General features: G+C 36.6%; 1 protein-coding gene across 1 annotated transcript in view; it reads left to right on the top strand.

Moving 5' to 3' along the window:
* Nucleotides 1-9407, top strand: part of NFKBIL1 (Nuclear factor of kappa light polypeptide protein enhancer in B-cells inhibitor-like 1) — an 80026-nt gene extending 70619 nt beyond the window's left edge. The window contains exons 1-6 of the mRNA XM_051214857.1: nt 55-301; nt 2336-2577; nt 2750-2910; nt 5061-5200; nt 7911-8112; nt 8829-9407. Coding sequence (XP_051068041.1) covers nt 8043-8112; nt 8829-9391 — 633 coding nt within the window. The 5' untranslated portion in view covers nt 55-301; nt 2336-2577; nt 2750-2910; nt 5061-5200; nt 7911-8042 and the 3' untranslated portion in view covers nt 9392-9407. Of the gene's footprint in view, nt 302-2335; nt 2578-2749; nt 2911-5060; nt 5201-7910; nt 8113-8828 lie in introns of the transcript that reaches the window.
* The last annotated feature ends 11283 nt before the right edge of the window (nt 9408-20690 follow it).

Raw genomic sequence — 20690 nt, 5'->3', positions numbered from 1 at the left:
TTATTAGTGACCATTATGATTAGTTAGTTTTCATTTTTCGTTTTATAAATCACAGAAACATGTATAATTGTTCAAATCTGGAAACTTTATTTCAAAATGAAGAAGAACTAAAATCAATTATTATGAAACTAGTTCGTTCTGGTGATATTTCCAAATTAAAAATGTTATTTCAATTAGTCAGTGCAAATGATTCTTCTTGTACGAATCAATGGTGTTCAAGTAAACTTGCGGAGATTAAAGATAATAAACAGCGTAATTTAATACATATTGCTTGTAAATATGGGCATAAAGAAATGATTGTGTAAGTTTCATTTGTATTTCCACTTGTTTTTTTCTTTTATTCTTTCCTTCAAGATCAGTTAATTACGTCATTGACTGCTGAACTGATGTATGTTGATATATACACACTATATGGTTAGGTTTGAAATGATAACGCCAATAAATAATTGGAGATGTTGAGTTGCATAGCTTAGATGCATCTACTCTTTACCTTATTTCTTTATCCATACCTTTTCATCCTGTCTTTTCTGACTATATTGTAAATGTACAATCTTTTTCGTTATCATTCCTACTACATTGTTTCGAACCCCCTCACCATTCATTTTGTTTATTTTATCTCGTTGTGCTGATTGGGTATGGTAATTCGAGCCAACTCATATTTGTGCTAGGCTCTTCATTAGTTATGACAGACTAAATGGGAATCTGTTCACTCTAAGGAAATCCAGTTGGAATTTAGAAAGTAAATAATTGATGACTTTGAATAAATATCATCCTGTACATTATAAATCGGTCGAATTTAAGTATGTGGAGTATTAGATTGCGTGTCAGCGGTTTATAAGAGCATAATCTTCGATGAAAAAGCCGAGAGTTTTAGGTTCTTCCCATAGTGAAGTTGTAGATATAAAATGTTGCTGAATAATACGAAAATGAAATAACTCTTCGGAAGTGCTTAATTTTCAATCGTTCGCCTACTGGTATCAGTTATTGATGGAAATTACCATCAGGCCAAAATAAGATCTTTTCTCAGTCGTTTCTGTAAATTATCTTTGTGTATATTAAAATTTAATACTTTTATTTGTTTGTATTCAATTCCTCGTTTATTCCCCTCTCATTTCGATGTATTTCTTTACACTAGTTAATATTCAGTAACCAGTTGTATTTCTAATAATGCCTGAGAATGCTGTAACGTCAGTTTGAGTAGTATTTTTCAGTATTTTCATAAACTAGTCCCATTCACTTCATTTATTATTGTAATTGCATTTCACTGACTTTTCTAACAGTCACTTTCAGTTTTTTTCATATTTTTCATATTAAAATCGATTCTGTGTTTCTGTCTTCAGTTTCCGTCCAATTGTTGATAGTCAATGTTGACTTAAGACACAGCTGTCGGTAACAATATTGTGTGTTGTAATTAACTTTTATGTAATTGTTGCTGGAAGTTCTTTCTATTCCATGGATACGACCGCTTTGTTCGCCACAGATACTTCTCAAGTTCATATTTTTAACTAATTTACATGTATTTTGTAATAATACTGCGTAAAATCCATTCATAATTCAAAATCCATTAACTTATATGACAATTGTGCTAAAAACGTATTAATACGAGATTTGAACTAAATATTGTTGCAACTTCCTAGGTTTGAAGCGGTTACGAGTTCACTTAGACTGCGAACGGAACAAAGACTTGTAGCCAAAGACCAATAAACTAGCTGTTCTATTGCATCCCAGCCCCGCTAACTAGAGAGAGAAGTCAAAGTCCGAACGGGGAAATATATTCCGCAAAAATCCAGAAGCACGAGCGATAACAAAAGACACAAATCAAAACGTATATATACAGCACAAAACCGTCCTTGGAAAGGGTTACAAAACAGTATAATAAAAGACACAACGGACCAATAGCGTTTAAGATCCTCCCAAGTGGGAAGTACGACATGAAGGTGAAAAGAGCGCGAAAACAAAGAAATTCAAATTTTCTAAATAAATTGCAAAATTCGGTTCTTTTTCAAGTGAGTCCTGGGGACCTAACGTCCCCAACACAACTATTATGAATCATTGCAGCTGTGAATTTTATAAAGTGAACATTCAAGTTTTCGGTGGAGTCTCGTTCTCTCAGCTGGATGGTTTGATCGTAGAACTCCCATTGTTCTTCCGAACAACATCAGCATAAACTTCAGTTAGAAGTGAAATAATCTGATTTCACAGCTTGTCCTGTCGACCTTGATCTTGATTGGCTATTTTTGACCTTTAACCTGTCATTATCTACCTCTTCATTTTGGTTGTCCCACCCTTTTATCTGATTCTTATTCCTATATTTGTCTATGAATTTCTTGATTAGTTCGATTTCGATGTGTGCGTCCAATACCGATTTACCTGAGTGCCAAGCTTCTAAAAATTTCCTGGTGTTCTTAGTCTTTCCTCTACTTAAGATTTCAAAAATTTTCCAGTCGAATGTGTGTCTACAGTGTCCACATGCATTGGTATATCATGGCATTTGACTGCTGATTGATGTTAATGTGGGCGAGGATAAAGAAGTTGGTCACTTTAAAATTCCCTGTCTACTTTCAAATTTTCATAATGGTAGGTAGGTCCTTTCAATAAAATCAAATTCTAACTTATATTACATTTTACTACTAACCACCATCCTCCATTTTCGCAGATCAAAAATGAATGTTGTTTCCTCCAATCCCTTCCGTAAGGTCCTCCTAGTTACCACTCCCCTTATCTTTTTCTCCCTGTTTTCATCATATAGGTATCTTGTTCACAATTTACATTTACCAGTTACAAAAGTTGATCAATCTGGAAATAATCCTGGACATATTCTACTAATCCATGCCCTTAAACCAATTAAAGGAAGTTATAGAAAGAAACGACGACGGAGTTCCAAATGTACCATAAGGAATTATATTGATTGTAGGTCAAAGATGAATTCTCAATTGAGTTATCGAGTTTTTTCTCAAGCTTTATTTCTATTCGCAGTTTCAATTATTACACTTGCTAATTTTCTGAAATTATAGTTGTTCAATTTTTAGTCAACATTTTAAAGTAGGTTAATCTTTAATATACATACACACATACACATGACGTTATACTAACACTTAACTTTAATTTGTAATTAAAAGGAGAATTTCATGCCAAACGATTAAGTGGTAGTAGTTGACTAGAATTTCCTTCCTATAACCATTTGACTGAAAACAGACAACGATCAAATTATCTGTAGTAAGTTTTGTTGGATCGATGCATATTTGTGCCTTGGTCCTATGTTCATTATAACTGACTGGTCTCAATAACAAATGACCCTGAATATAAGAAATTTGATCACGCAGAATGATCACATCGCCATTTGTCATTATCACTGAATGGAATAGATGGGAGACTTTTGTAGAACGTGTTCGAAATTTGGTGACGCGTTGATTTCCTGCTTGTGTATGTGCTTAATTGAACTCAAAATGGTCTCTCTATGTTCATTTTGGAATGGAATATCATTCTTATTATTATTTTACGTTTATATAAGCACAAAAGCTTGATACAACAATCCACCGATTAATTTACTCATACCAAACGTGTTTCTATTGGTGTTTATTTTGGTTTATAAGGTAGGATCAAAATTTCTTGATGATAAACACAACAAAATCAGTTTAACTAATATTGGTTTGTAAAATCCCATTGTTCATACTTGTTTAATACATAAACGGAGGCAAGAGGCTTACCACCATGAATTGTAATTGCAGTATAAAACAGCTAGTAGATATTTATGAATAACACCTTTCACATCTCGTCCTCTTTTGATAAAAATCATCAAATGAAGTTACTCGTAAGATATTGATTAAGAGAAATACATTTATTTGATGAGTTTGTCAAGATGCACTCAACAGGATATTATGCAACATATTCTTACCGTCCTCAATCGATTTATTTAATGTTTTACGTTGAGGCTAGTATAGTTTTACGGTTGGTGTAACAACAGTCGATAATGTTTTTAACTCGCACTTTTTGCCAGTTACCTCAGTCTTCAGTAGAAAGAACAGAAAGTCTGTTGACCTGTGTTAACCCTTGTAATGAACGAGAACACAAGTGGGGACAACCAGATATTTTCCAACACAGAATTACAGAATCTTAGTAAAATCTGATAACCATACAGTAAATTCATGTAAAAAATGTCAATCAATCGTCTCAGGCTTCATTGTTACTTCGTTTCCACACCAATCATTCTCTGTGCTCATTCTCTTTCATTCGGTCTTCCTAACGTTCTGCCTCCAGAAATTTCACTTTTGATTGATGATACATACTACTTATATCTGTCGATATCAATAGCATACAGTACACCCTTACCGTATGTTTTCCGGTGAAAGTCCAGTTTATTTTTGAAAGCATTCGTCGATAGACCTGATGCCACATGTTGGTGTAGGGTGTGATATTTATGAAATATTGAAGTTTATATAAAAGGCTAATTTTAGTTTTCTCAGTAACACCAAACTGGACGTCATAGTGTTTTTCAACATTGACTGATTTCGACTTCTTTTTTAAAACGACTATACCAAATGTTCGTTATTAGTTTTATACAGATCCTGGTCACTAAAAAACTTGGGTTTTGTTTATTTGTTAGTCAACCAATTGTTCTAATCTTGAACGTGTCCATGTATTCATTAATTCAATTTTGATATCAACAGCACTAATATGCTTATAGTCCCTCTGTTTCGTAAACTCCCTAATATTTTGATAATATATATTACACACTGATCTTAGTTAACCGGTAGACCAAGAAGCACTAGACATTTGTTTCGTCTTAGTATGTAACTCCTCATCAGTGAACATCACCAATCCCACCGGGAATCAAGCTCAAGACCTTCGGTATAGTATTTATTTAGTTGACCTTTTATTTAATTTTATATGAAATATCATAACATGAGCATCTATGGCCGGATAGTTTAACATGGATTGCATAGAGATATCAGAGTTTTCAAATCAACCTTGTCCCCTCTTTACACTACTCAGATAATATTATTGGCAGTATTTATACTGTCTTTTAATTACTGTTTTAATGATCTCATTTCTCCTTACAGGTTGTGAATTATTAAAAATTGTTTTACATAAACACTCGAATCTTCTCACTATCTCAAATAAACGAGGACTAAAAGTGATCGATTTATTGCAGGAATTATGGAATTATTCATCAAAAACGGAACGAGAAATCGGTGATAATGTAAGCTATTCATTATTATGCCGTTTTGATAGAACTGATTGCTACTCACGAGGTTCAAACCATGCACCACCCCGTGTTGCAGATATTACTAACTAAGCTGTTTGGGTCGCCAATGACATTCTATAGGGACAAAATATTCAAACTGACAGATTACTGATAAGTAAACAATGGCATAAGTATTATTACCAAGGTTTGACTTGATAATTTCAAATAAATTGAACATTAGGTAGGTTGTTATAAATAAATTGATATATTTGTAATATCCCAATGAGTAGAAAAATTAGATTTTATGGCGTTTCGTGACTCAGTGTAAGCCACTTCTTCAGAGAACAAAAAACCAAATCAAAAGTAATCCAAGTTTAAATAGTACAAAGGAACAACGCAAGAATATTTTGTGTGACCAATCAATAAAAGGTCTGAACAAGTCAATGTCGTGTCAAGGTGATTTATAAGCGACATGTATGTGAATTTGTGTGTGTGTATGTGTGCAAGATTAGGGATGAAAAAATGTGACCTTTGTGGTGAGAAAGGATAGAGTTAAATTCGTATGTAATATAATAGTGTGAAATGTGAATAATATCAGACATGGTAGCTAGGACAGATAGTCCAAGTCGGATGTTTAGTGGGGCCTTATTTTCTATTGAGAGCAGTAGGATTAAGCATTATATGGAAAGCTTCAGCTACTCTCCTTTCTTTGTAGTTGGAAAAACCTTTTTGTAATATTTTGATGTTTTTGAAATCGATTTGATGGTTAATTAAATGGTGTGAACTGACATTGCCGATTTAATTTGAAGTCTATCCGGTTCTACAGGACTATTATATGGTTTTTTCGCGTACCTAATAAGTTCTTTGGCTCGAGTCAAGATTTCGCAGAATGACTCTCCAATATAGGAGGCATCACACGTCCTAATTTGTAGACACAGTTCTGTGTTGACATGAATGGGAGTTTATCATTTAAGTGAACTAAAGGGTGTTCATTGTTTTGTAATATACTTTAATTCTGTGTTGTTTTAAAATTCTTTGGAGCTCTTCTGTTGTACCATGACGGTGTGGTAAAACTGCAGTACCAATCCATGGTATTTCATTAGAATTATTATTAAGCACTGAAACATCTTATTTTAGTACACTTCTAATAATATTCATAGAAAAATTGACAAATCGTTAGATGTTATTTACATGCTTTTGTTCTTTTTGTTTATCCTCTTCCGATGTGACAACCTTGTTAGCTCTTCTAAAAAGACTTAGGGATAGCTCGATCCTTGCACTGAATGGATGTGCTGAATTGAAGTCAATATAATTATTCGAGTGTGTAGGTTTTCGGTAGATGGATGGATTCAGAATTTCATTTAGATTTTTTTTTCACTAAGCAACCTAAAAATGTTAGCTCACCACGTTCATTTTCATCCTCGTCCGTAAATTTGATGCGAGATGAAAGTGTACTGATGCGTTCCGAAAAAGATCTTAGATGAGTCTTTTTTATGACAATAAAGGTATCAACTATATATCTAAGCCAGATTCGTGGTTTAATGTCATTGGCGCATGATCATGTATCGATTGAAGTTAGACATTAACCCCATCGGACATCGGTCCAGTGGTCTGGGGTTTAAGCGTTCGCGTGTGAGACCGGAGGTCCTGGGTTTGAGTCCTAGGGTCGTGGGTGTGCACGGCTGAGAAGTCCCACATTGGGGTGAAACGGCCGTCCAGTGGTTCCAGGCTTTCAATGGTGGCCTAGCTTATATCGCCTCGTGAATTCATAATTCATTTATATTTTAGACGAATAATACAACATAGTTTTATTTAGTTTCATGGTATCAATTATTTTTTCACGTTCTATGGTATAGAATGCATACTTCATATCACCTGTACGATACATTACATACTTTGGTGTAATATCACTTAAGATACACTTAGCTTATAATCGAGATAAAATTTGTTTAATTCTTTGAGCTACGTTAATGTAGTCTATTATGTTATCTTTTTTGGTAATTAATTATCTAATTGTGGAACATGATTCAATTCTTATCTAACATCATTGGTGAGTTACTATCTAACTGCTAAATCAGGTGACCTAACATGTTACGATTTTCCCATTAAACCTTTGCGAAATATATTTTGAACCTAGTTTCTAGGTATTACCTGGTTACTATTATAATTATTTCGTTATGTCAACTGCCTTTAAGTTAGATACAAATTTCCCGCAAAACCAACCTTTTAGGTTGTGTAACTGATTTGTGAATTTCTAGTACACTGAACCCTTGAGACATTGACTTCATAGCTGACTCCTGGACTCTTGTAGTCTTCGACGTTATCCAGAATGTTTTTATATGTTCACTAATTGTGTTGTAACCATCGCTTTCAGTCATGTTACTATTCACTTGGTAGGTGAGTGCAGCACATTAGTGTAATTTTCGTAGAAGATTTAATTCCAAGAGGTTGTAGTGATCCACAGCTGTCTGTTGTAAATATGTCACTGTAGCATAGGCCGAAACGGCATGTATAAAACACAAATATAGTAAAATTTATAGCTTAAATTGAGTTCGAATGAAAATTATACTTTATAATATTCAGCACTCACTCAATAAACCACATGAAAAAATGATCGAAAGTTCTGGTTAGCTCATACTCAGTGAACAAAGTTGCGGATACCTTCAGCTAGGACAACTTGCCTATAAATGAATTTTACTGCGTTTTTTTATTTTCTTTCAATTAGATTTTAAAATGTATTTTATCCGATGATAACAGCAACAGTAATACTTGGAATATCCACAATAATAATCATACAGCTTCGTCGTCGTCCTCATCACCATCACGCCTATTCAAAAAAACAGATTATAATGATAAAATGTGTTCATTTTTATCAGATTCAGATGAGGCAAACAATTCATCAAATGAATGGGAAGATTATTTCTCAGGTAATAAAATACCTCAACAAACGTTGTATTTTTAACACAGTGAAAGGTTAAGACTCTTTTGTTTGAGTAGAGCACTAACAAGTTCTACTGAGCTTAATTATTAGTTTATGATTAAAAAATGATTACCAATATATATTAATCAGTTCACTTTACACTTTCATCTGAAATGAAATATTACTTAGATATATAATAAATCTTCGATGAGCCAAATATCCTGAATCACTAAGCACTCTCTTCATGAAGGTATAAGCTAAGATAATGAAACACATATGCTTTATATTTACTTGCTATCTTAAAATCTAAATTATCAAGGTTTGATCTATAATTCGATGACTCTCTCTTATTCAAGTCACAACCTGATCAAATGCTAAACGGTCTCATTTCTTTCAAAGATTTTGTTCTGGTTATACAGTCTTTAAAATCGACAACATTCATTCAACTAAGGGTTCAATGTTATAATAAGATATCATCTTTTCTGGTAGACATGTTTTACAATTTCATTAAGAAAATTATAAGGCGATTTGATATTTAGTCATGTCGATACAAAAGACTTATTATTGAGGAGACTTATTTCAGATAACTTTTAATTTAAGTAAAATCATTAACTAAAAATCTCTAGACTTAGCCACAAGAGCTTTTGCTGTCACTCTGTCGTTTTTTTCCTTCTCTGACTTTTTCTTTCGGAATTTTTTTGTTAATTACAAACCCCATTTTAGGTTATTCTGATAAACCATACAAATCCCATTTGGATAGTATCAGAGAGGAATTTGAATACCGTAATCGAACTACAGGTGTACCTCATAAACCACCAAAATGCCAGCAATCGGAAAAAAAAGAAAGTAAATACTCCGAATTCTATGGAAATTTTGAAGCGGCTGAAGAATTATCGGCTGCGAGATTGTTAAAACATAATTCAAGGCAGCATTTTGTCGAAAACGCTTATGAAACTTACCTAAAGAAATGGAAACAGTTTTTAAACTCAGATCAAAGTACTCTTCTAATTTACAAAGATATACCATGGCCCCCCTTCTGTACAGTAAACCAAATAAATTCATTAGAATCAACGCACATTGAGAGTATTTTGGAATTCGTTCAATATTCTAGTCAGTCATTACGTCAATTGCAAGTTGATTGGCATCCAGATAAATTTTCTGGACGTTTTGGAACACGTTTTAAATCAGAGTCTGTAAAAATAAATGTTATGAAACGTGTTGTAAGTATATCTCAACTTTTAAATAAAGCTACTGATTATTTACGCAAAAAAGATGAAGCTAAATAATCAAGAAAAATGTCATCGTTTGTTGTGATTTAATTTATTGCTTCATATATTTCCTTTCTCCAAGCGTATTATTCAAGACGAGATTTCGAGATGAAGAGAATAAGAATAATTTGACTAGAAGTAAGTTAATTATGACTCAAATAGGACTGTGGATGAAACAAAGCGCAGAATCTATGATTTTTTAAATCGTTCCATATGGTTCCTATTGATAATATACCACGATCTCTGTATTGTTGTTAGCTTCTGTAAACTTGGCTAACATGACATACGTAATAATGTATGTTCACTCTTATTGACTGACTAAGAATAAAAAATCATACTTTTGGAGGATGAATGCTAATATTCCAGCAAAACACTGATATTTTGATGATTATGTTTATATCTGTAAGTAATCACATTCACTGAGAGGATGTTGGTATTTGTTGACACTACAAGACATTTAAATTGAAACCATACGGATCTACCTTTATATTTAGATTTCGTAGTATCTATTAGAAGAAAAAGATGCAGTTTGATAGCGATACAGCAGCTGATTCTGTTTTTAAGCAGTCTTATCACATTTTGCGTGTTGAGCAAAACTTCCCGATTATCTTTTAGTAAGTACAAATGTCAAATCTTATATTGTTCTTTTGAACCTAGTACTTTCTCCTTGTCTGAATTTTCCCAGGGGTCTTGGGACCACTTCGTTGTGTTACAACTAATGAATAGAAGTTTCGTGGTCTCCGTTTAACCATCACTTAATGTGGTTTAGATAAGAGCTATATCATACTCAGGTTGGCTCATAGTTTTATCTGCTAAAATATTTTGAACGACCGTTTGATTTGCTATTGTTTCTGTACCTTCTAGCATGAATTCCAAGTATTTGCGGTTACAGTTGCTTTCTAGAACAAAAGTTTTGTAAAAAGTATTTTTCATATATTGAGTCCCTTTTAGTGATAATTCTTGCTAGGTATTGTGTTGCGAACATTTCTAACCACTTTTTCATAGTCTGGAGTTATGATCCCCATATTGAGTTGCCTGTGTATAGCAAAAGCTGATCGTAAAATGTTGGGTACCATTTTATATGACGCTTTTGGTGAGTCCTGTAAACTGTTTCTGGTCTTCCGTATCTTGGTAACTTAATTTCTTATACCTCTGAACATTCGACTGAGTTCTTAGGTAATGTACATCATGTTCGGTTTGGACGCAGCGCTATTGCTTTTTATGGTTGTTTGCTCTGGTGTTCATGAAGTTGTCCTATGAACATTCGTATTTGAACTCTTAGTTTTGTACTGTCTGACGATAGGGGGGTTACCAGTTTTTAGATCATTAAGCGGTACACAGTAAGTCTGGAGTTGGACCGATGTTAAAGTCTCCTTCTAGGCTGACCGTTTCTTCAAAAAGACCTAGTTCAAAAATTAAAGAAACGTAACTTCATGATGCTGTATTGCATCTACTATTTCTCCAACCCGTTAATTTCGTGTCTTTCGCTTCCACTCAGTCACTAATAAATGCTTGACTTAGCAGCTGTGTCGTTTATAGTAAGGCTCCATCATCCCTGAGATTGGGAAATTTTCTTCAGCTGAAAGGAGCCTTACAATGTGTGTGGCGTGTGGTTTGGTTCCGATGATTATCCGATTCTTTCTAAATGAGAGATCGGTTTTCGTCTTGGAGCTTTATACGAGACATGCGATAATGTTTACCGTTTCGAAAGTGTATTAGCAAAGTTGAGGAGTTTCAAGGTGTCCAGAAATCGGTGAACGTCTTCTTCAAAGATAAGCTCTCTATGGCAGGTTATTTATTTATTTATTTGAACACATAAACATTGGTACAAGGGGGCACTAAATAAATATGAACCACACAATAACAACGTGGTTATGAAGTGCTTGTAATAAAAAGAATAAAAACGAACAGAAATTAGTGTATGAGAATGAAATATTAATAATAATATGAGAAACAGCTCAAAGAATTCTTTCAGTTAGAAAAGTTACGTTCACTTGTATGAAAAGATTAACAGTTACTGAGTGATTGCCACTGGCTTCCATTCTGGGCCATTTCTCATAACATCACTAGCCACTGTACTACACCATCTCTAGGACCACAACAAAAGAATCGTTAAGAACCAACAGAAGCCAGCCCTTTGCAGCTTTCCTTCATACCACAACACCATGTCATACACTGACCACATTTCCCTTTTCTACAACCAGTCCCAGAATCGGCAAACAATGCACGACGTGGAATTTTCTGAGATGACATTCGTAGAACATATCCAAGTCACCGAAGTAGATGTTTCAAGATGGTGACACCAATTGAATTATCGTCTCTGTGCCCGATCATACGATGCAGAACCTCTGCATTACTAACATGGTGTTGCCACTGGATGTCAGTGTGGTGTGTGCTACTTGTATTGACATAAGTAGTATATGACGTTACTCGTCAACAGAAGGTCTGGCAGCAGAGAGACAAGAGGATCGACCAGTAAAGAATGGGAACAGAATGCAGTTTGTATGAAAATGCAAGAGCAATGAAGTCTGAGTCATTTTGAGACAACTGATGGACATTTTGCAAATTAAGCCTTTACTATAAGATAGATTTTACTAACAAGTCCTTTAATTTTGTGATAATCACATTCTATCGTTCCCCACTGGTGTTCTTGTTCACTACAATCCTTCGGAGACAACAATGATCAAACACAGAGGTCCGTCTAACATCCTCAACTCCAAGAGGCCAGGTTTCACAAGCATGGAGAGAAACTGCCTTCACCGATACATTGTAAATCCGAACTTTTACAGCCAGACTAACATCACAAAGGCGCAAAAGATGTCCCAGATTGTCATAATTCGCTCTGGCTTTCGCTATATTTGCATTGATCTCATCACTCACACCCCCACCAGCACTTATGCAGCTACCTAGATACACGAACTTCTCGACTACTTCTATCTGCTCACCATCCAGGGTGAGTACAGGATTAGAATCCTGTCAGTCTTGTAGAAGTACTTTGCACTTCGAAAATGCAAAGCACATACCATACCTACGGACACTGATTGCCAACTGATTAAGAGCGGATTGCATGGCTTGGGCATTATCTCACAGTAAGACAATATCATCCGCATACTCAAGGTCGAGAAGTCTTTCTCCAGGCAACAGATCCACACCACCATTACTTACATTCATCAGAGCTGTTTCCGGAATGTCATCGATGGCAACATTGAAGAGGAATGGTGAGATTGGACAACTCTGCCTAAGCCCAATGCTTGCGTGGAACAATGGAGAGAGGTGGTTGTATGCCCTCACTCTGCCTGAGGTGTTTGTATATAGGGCTTTCAGGATGTTAATAAACTTCTCAGGCACATCCTTCTTCAATAGACAATCCCAGAGAACAGTCCTATCCAACGAATCGAAGGCAGCCTTGATGTCAGGAAACACTACGATTTTTGGCTTGTGATAAGTACGACGGTGTTCTAACATTTTGCAGAGGGTGAAGATATGATTAATACATCCTCGAACCAAAACGAAAACCAGCCTGCTCCTCGCGAGTCAATCTTTCTCGTGTTTTGAACAGCCTACGAAGTATGACGGAAGTCAATAGCTTGGACGCAATCGGAAGTACAGTTATCCCCCGATAGTTGTTAAAGAAACGACATGAACCTTTTCTAAAGATAGGAAAAACTATCGACCCATTCCATGATGTTGTAGCACTCTAATGGCCAGATCTCTGTAAACAACACAGTCAGTTCCTTAATCATAAGGGCGCCACCATCTTTAAGAGTGACTGGCTGTGAGTCATCTGGGATTGGTGATTTGCAGCGCTTCAAGAGTTGAAGTTCCTTGGTGACTTTAACTTCGTTAAGTGGATCAATCGTCACCGGCCATGGAGATCAGAGCAATGTAATCGATGTCACTAGAACACCAGACTAGCCGGACTGTCCCTCTAAAAACTCTTCCCACCGTACAAGACGTCGGTGGATGTTACTAGCTAGTATCCCATCAGCTTCACAAACTACCTCACACACCAGACGCTTTTTTGTCAATGACTTGGATGAGTCGAAAAAGCTTCCGACTGTTACCAGATGCAAATGCTGCTTCTAACTCATAGACACGCTCCTACAACCAGGCTTCCCGGCTGTTACGCAGGCCTTGTCCAACTTCCTTACGTAACAGTCGTCGTTTGTGGTGAAACCCAAGGTCACACGGAAAAGACTGACCGGCTTTAACGAGTTGTAGGTAGGCTGTATAAACCTAGTGCTTATAAGTGGGACGCTTCGCGAAGCCACAAGCGACTTTATTTGTCATTCTCATGGTGTCATGCAACTGCAGCCAATTTTCATCTATACATTTCTATGGGATGGTAGCTGGCACGTAAAACAAGCTTTTCGGAGCGACAGATAGAGAAAGAACATGTAGTACGTCACTAGAGCCTTGAATACGGATCTCAGATAGACAGTAGACGTCGATATTAGGACTTTCTAAAGACATAGCCAACGCTCTATGTTGTCCGATCTGCATTAGTATGCGAACGTTGAAAGGAGCCAGTTTGAGTGATACACGTGGTTTCAGAAAGACTGGTTCATCATTAGTAGTTGGTGGTAGCTTTCAACCTGTAAGCGACTTGTGATCATCTAGGTAGGACAAGGTTTCCACCGTAGGCGAGCTTCTGTATAAGTTGAGAAATAAAATACGCAAAGTGAAGACGGAGTGGAGCATATAAGTGACGTTATAAAAGGGAAATAAAAACACATGTTATCAAATGATTATGAATATGACTTGTCAGAATAACCGTTGAAGCAAGACTTGAATGAACTTAAGTTCATCTCACAGAGACGACGAAAGACTCCAGCTCTGAAAATAATGGGTGGGAAGACAAAACTCATGATACCGAATAGGGAAACACGTAAGATTGAACCCAACTGCTCTATAGGTATCCCAAGAACAATGAACAGGTTCTCCCCGCTGCCATCGTATAACTTGCCTTCAACACCTCTAAGTTGCAAAATGGGTAGTGGGCTTCAGCGTAGCAAGCCTTCTTACACGCAGACTAACGAAAACTACCAGAGAACTGGCCACCCAAATCACCCCCTGAAGCCTAAAACCATAAATAAGAATGGTAATAATAGGTTTCTCACTCCACACCCTACCTACATTCCCCAGGATCGCAACTGTAATTACTCTCAGAAAGAAAACTTCTCACATCCTTTAGTACCGACCCATCACATAACAACGGCTCCCATGTATAACAACAGTCGCAACTCCTCCCAGTTACGCGTGGCAGACCCCTCTCGCGCTAACTTAAATAGCCATAACAGGGGCTACGAGTCTAACCATCAAGACTATTTTGTAAATAACCATACACTTCACAGTAGGCCTGTACAATATTTTTTTGGAGTAAAACCCCTAGTGACACCTCTGTTGAAGCATATAGGCCAAGTTATTTCAAACCACATGTAAACCATAAATTTGTTTCCTCCGTACAGTTTCCATCAGAGAGTACTCCCACCCTTTCCTCCTGGGTAAACTCCCCAATCAACTTCACTAGCTCATTTGATACATCTCCGACTAAGTCTAGCTATCAAAATACCGAGCTAATGAAGAACATCCAATTCCACACATCAAACTCATCTCACACCCGCGAGGGTTACGACGATTTTATCCGAGATACCCTCACCCATTTTAACTTAGTAGGCCACTTGCTTGATATATGTCTTATCAATGCTCGATCGATCTGCAACAAAAAGACGGATTTAGCCCTGTTTGTATCCATATATCAACCATCACTTATGATATCTGAAGCATGGACTAACAGTAATATTTCCGACCAAAGCATATCTCTTGATAACTATTTTCTATATAGAAGCGACAGATTGAATGGACGAGGCGGAGGATGCCTTATTTACGCTCACTCTAGCCTAAACTCACTGCTATGTGATATGCCTGAACTAAACAAACTGAAGGATTCGGTGTGGATTGTATTAAAGCCGTCGAATTCCGTTACCTTACTGCTCGGCTGTGTTTATCGTCAACCTAACGCATCAATAGATGAAATAGCAGTATTATCGGAGGTATTCACACTAGCATCATCCCTCTCATTCACAGGCAAGCTCATTTGTGGTGACTTCAATATGCCCGAAATTTCTTGGCTGCCAGTCAAAGCGCCGAGACGTTATGAATCATTTATTGAATGTCTAGAGCTTGGACAATGGACTCAGTATGTCGATAGCCCTACCAGACATCAAAACATCTTAGACTTAGTCTTTACCAGTGGCCTCATCCCCAATACTTTGTATATTGGAAAAAAGTTCCCAGGTAGTGATCATAACATTGTCATATGCAGCCTTAATGTAAAAACCACAACCGATAGAAGTAAAACCGTAAAACTTCGTAGAAACTATCGCAAGGTTGATTGTAATAACTTCCACAATTACCTAAGAAGCACTGATTGGAGAACTTTCTTTACCTCAAACAATACCGACACATTAACCAATATATTTTATCACAACATCAAAAGTATCATCAACAACATCGCACCTTGAGAATACTGTAAACCTACGTTCTCCAAAGATCTCTATATACCGGTCAGTACAAGAAGACGTCTTCAAAGACATTGTACTCGATTCCACAACTTAAATGACTTTTCCTCTTTAGTAACGATGACAGAAATACTTGTCCGAACAGAGGCAATAACTAAACAAAAAGCAGTAGCACAGGAAAAACGTGCAGTCGAACTTAATAATAACCCCTCTGCACTCACCATACTCCTCCAAAGTAAACTTAAACGTTCTAAATTGAGAGGGAGTATATTCATTAAAGGCAAACAAGTATACGAAGATCCCAAACTTATCACGGAATTATTTAGTGAACATTTTTGTTTCTCACTAACTAACGAAAAACCATTTAATGATTCAGAACCAATCCCAGTAACTCCCTGTGAAATTACTAATGTAGAATTCAGTGTACAAAATATCGCCAAAGCAATCAGTACATTGAAACACTCCTACACTGATGGACCAGATGGTATTCCATCTTGCATGCTAAAACGTGGAGGTGATATGTGTGTTTTGCTTCTCAAACTATTCGCGATATCACTCTCTACAGCGTGTTACCCTAATGCCTGGAAAACTGCACATATCATTTCCAAAATAAAAACAGGACCTGAAGCAAACGTTGAAAATTACCCGCCCATAAATATAACTTCAGTGGTCTCCAGAGTGATGGAAAAAGTAGTTAAGGCGGCTGTAGTCCAACATCTACTAACTAATAATCTCATTTCGACCTCCCAGCATGGATTTCTTAGGTCCAGATCATGCGATACATGCCTAGTAGACTACCTGAATGATATAACTCTGAAATGAGACAGCGGACTCCTTGTATCAGTCCTATTTCTAGACTTTAAGAAAGCCTTTGATAAGGTCCCACACAAAAGGCTACTCGTAAAACTAAAGTCCTTCGGAATACACAACCCACTGTACTCATGGTTTGCTTCGTTCTTAACAGAACGTAAACAGATGGTAAAGTACAATGACTGTCTCTCGTCACCTAGACCAATCACCAGTGGAGTCATCCAGGGAAGCGTATTAGGTCCACTTTTGTTTCTTATGTATATAAACGATATATGTAACACCATAGAATTTGGGAAACCATACTTATATGCTGATCTCAAAATAGTATACAGCTATAAGCCTGAGGCACTAAGCGAAAGTGTATCCCAGGTCCAAAAGGACCTCAATAACTTAACTATATGGAGTGAAAAATGGCAATTACCATTTAACCTCAACAAGTGCGGGATCATGCACTTTGGAAAGCATCCCTATAAACCGCAACTTCACTTAAATGAAAGTAGAGTCCAAACACTCGAATCAGTACACGATTTAGGAATTAATTACACAGGAAGCCTGAACTTTGAAGAACATGCCTCTATTATTTCTAAATCTAGACGGCTAATTGGTTTTATAATGAAAAACTTCACAACAGAGGGTAAACTTACTCTCTACAAAATATGTGTACGACCCTCCCTTGAATACTGCTCTTTTGTCTTCTCTAATATGAATATCACAGACAAGATAAGAGTAGATGTTCAAAGACGTTTCACACGTCAACTACTAGGATGTAACTCGAGTCTCGATTACACAGACAGATGTAAGCATCTATCTTTAGAACCTTTATGGCACCGTAGGCTAAAAAACAATTTAATATTTCTCTACAAAGCGATATATGGGCTCTCCTTTCTAACCTCCTGCCCGACTATCACCCACGACCCAGCCTATAGACTTAGAAACAACGCATATACACTACTTACCGTAAAACACCAAAAACAAATGCGTTGTAAGTTTTTTTACAGTAGGGTATAGCTTACTGTGGAACAGGCTGCCAATGCCTATCCGCAACTGTGATACGTTTACCAGATTCAAAAAGCTAATAACCCTATTTCTAGACTCCAAAGAGCTTCAACATTTCCTTGAACTCCCGCCCACCAATGAGGCACTTTATTACGGACCGCCCAGTATCTAGAAAGAACAAGATTATAACAAGTTCGACTGTTACTAATACGAATATAACCAAACCACAGAATATATGGCTTATCCTTTCCTATTATTCATTGTTTATTAATCATGACCTTATGTTCCTAACCCTAGCTTTCAGTTCCCAAATCTCTACAGGTTAAATGTACATTATTCTTCCTAAAAGTCATGCTTTTTTTTCTACTGCAAGTAGACAGATAGCTCAATCTTATGGATGCTGATCTACTAAGGCCGATCATACAAAGCTCAAAATTTGGCCAAAAAGTCTTGTGAGTTTCTCAATGTTTTATTTGTCTTACTCTGAAATCTTTTTCTTTTCTTTTTTCTTTCTACAGTTTTATACCCTCTCATATCTTTTGATTTGATATTAGTCCTTACTTCTTTAAACCATTAGTTATTTTAATAGCAGTGTGATATACTATATGGACATCTAACCCAAAAAAAGACTTTCCAACTATCTGATTTGCTTGTAACATGGACCTAGTAGAGACAGTGTATTCCAACTATGGGCTTTGATTAAAGCAGTATTCATACTTACCATAAACGTAAGAGAGCCTAACATCACAAAAGAAGGGAGGGTGGCGTTACTGACCAGCAAACATGATGGTGGGGAGATAAATTCAATCCACCCATGTCTGTAGGGCAGAACATTTTGTTTAATTACGGCTCCTTATGGTTTAGTGGGATGTCACGAACTTATGGTATTGAAGCTGATTTATCACGCAAAATACCTCTTTAAATCGTGTTACGAACGTTGAATTGGTTTCACTTCCTACCCAGTAATCTTATTACAAGCAAACTAGACAATTCGCTAATATACGAAGCCTACTCAAGACCCTATGATACCTGAAAAAATAAGTAATAATACAAAAAAAATGAAAAGGGCTCCAATTGCTTCGATAAAAAAGATAGCCAATTGTATATCACAATAGTGTTTCTAGCACCATATTTTATTTTATAACCACACATAATCCCATACTCTCAGCTCCTTTCCGAATCGCCTCCATTTGTCAGTTGTATGTCCACTCACACCTTGTTAACACTTATTTTCTTTAACCTATTAAATGCTCTTTCTTGACAAATACCTTAATAAAAGAAAATTAGAATGAGTAATCATACCTTAAACATTCATTCATGAATATTGGCTACTTTGCCCCTCGTGTTTTCTTTTACTTGCTCCCTCTTTCACCCCCCTTGTGATATGGAACGAAAGATTTCATCCTGCACCACCCTCAAAGCCTTAGACATTCCAAAGGGACATAAGGTTGCGACATTTAGAAGCTCCCACCTTCAATGGACCTATCCTTGACCATCAGTTGCACATTCGCAACGCAACTTTCGTGAAGCGCGCCAACTGTGATACTGATTAAAACCATCTACATTTATATCTTATAAATTATCAACCCAGCTGTGTAATTTACTACAGTGGATATTGTATCATTTGTATAAATTTGATCTTGCCTGTAAACTGGCATGCCTCATGTAACAAACTGTTGTTTGAGAATAAATTATTATTATTATTATTAAGAATAATTTTTCCAGTAATAGTTATCATTTATTTGTGTGTGGTCTAGAATTCTGCTCGAGTGCTCAAACCGAAGCAGTTCTGTCACACTGAACAATCTCGAAAATTGGTCTTTACAAACCGAAACGTTTATCTCCACTCTTTAAAGTCAGTGGTGGCTGAAGATACTCATTTGACTGACCACGTGGATTTAGCACGTAAGACACTTTTGCCATAACTCGTGCACGTTGCAACTTTCCGATATTTCCTTCCAAATATAATATTCGTTTGAACAAACTTTATTTCAGAATATATTGTTGTGACATGATAACCCACCAACCGGGTCGGAGTGCGTCAGAAATTGATCCCTGAGACGGTCTATCTGGGATGTAATGGTTTGGTTCGGCTAATTCTACCAAACCCCTGACCCAACGACAGAATGAACCTTAAAATCCTAAAATCGATGCAAACGAGTTTTCGGGGCACGACACCATCATTAAGAAAATATTTGCAAACCTAATTTTTCCAGATATCTACGGTGTTGAACTCTTCAACACATGTAAAGGAAAATTACTGCAACCGCCTAAGTGACATCTAGAATGGATCTGCTCTTTCTCCCTTTATGCTTCTGGATTCTGTCGGCTCTTATTAATGCTAAACTTTCAAATCAAGGTCTGAACTGTGTAAAGACCACGTCAGCTAAGTTTCCGTCACAGCGCCTACATCTGGCTTGGTAGAGTCTGTCTGTATACCTAGTCCTCATCGCTCGTCGAGTAACTTCCTGCATTTGTATAGCAGGTCTAAAGACCATTTAAATGGTTTCATGCTTCACTTAAAGTGGCTTCGGGATCACATTCTGTCGAAGTTTCACTATCCAAAAATTTGCAACCCTGAGGTTATTCATGCCAACATCTAACCTTGGTTCCAGTCGCTTTCCAGCTTCTCTTCGTAATACACGGTCCGCGCATGGCAAGACTTTATGATCAAAAACTCCATTATGTAGCATCTGGTTCATTTCATTTTGAAATTTGAATACTGCCTATAGTAGCCTGGTTTGATTCACTTTCCGGTTTGTTTGTTTGTTTACTTGGTCTGTAAACCTTCAGCAGATACTTGGAGGAATTAACTGGATAGGTAGATTTTTCATCGAACCAATGTTATGCTCAAAGCAAGTTCTGGATTCTAAGCTCTCACTTTTCTTGACTCGACGCTGTGTACAACCTTTGATTACTCAGCTGGTTATTAGATAACTGGCTCTTATTTAACATAATAATGTTGTTTCTTGTTCTTGATTTCTACCGAC

The sequence above is a fragment of the Schistosoma haematobium genome, chromosome 2, assembly GCF_000699445.3.
Source record: "Schistosoma haematobium chromosome 2, whole genome shotgun sequence".
Taxonomy (NCBI): Eukaryota; Metazoa; Platyhelminthes; class Trematoda; order Strigeidida; family Schistosomatidae; genus Schistosoma; species Schistosoma haematobium.
This window is presented reverse-complemented; position numbering and strand designations above follow the sequence as displayed.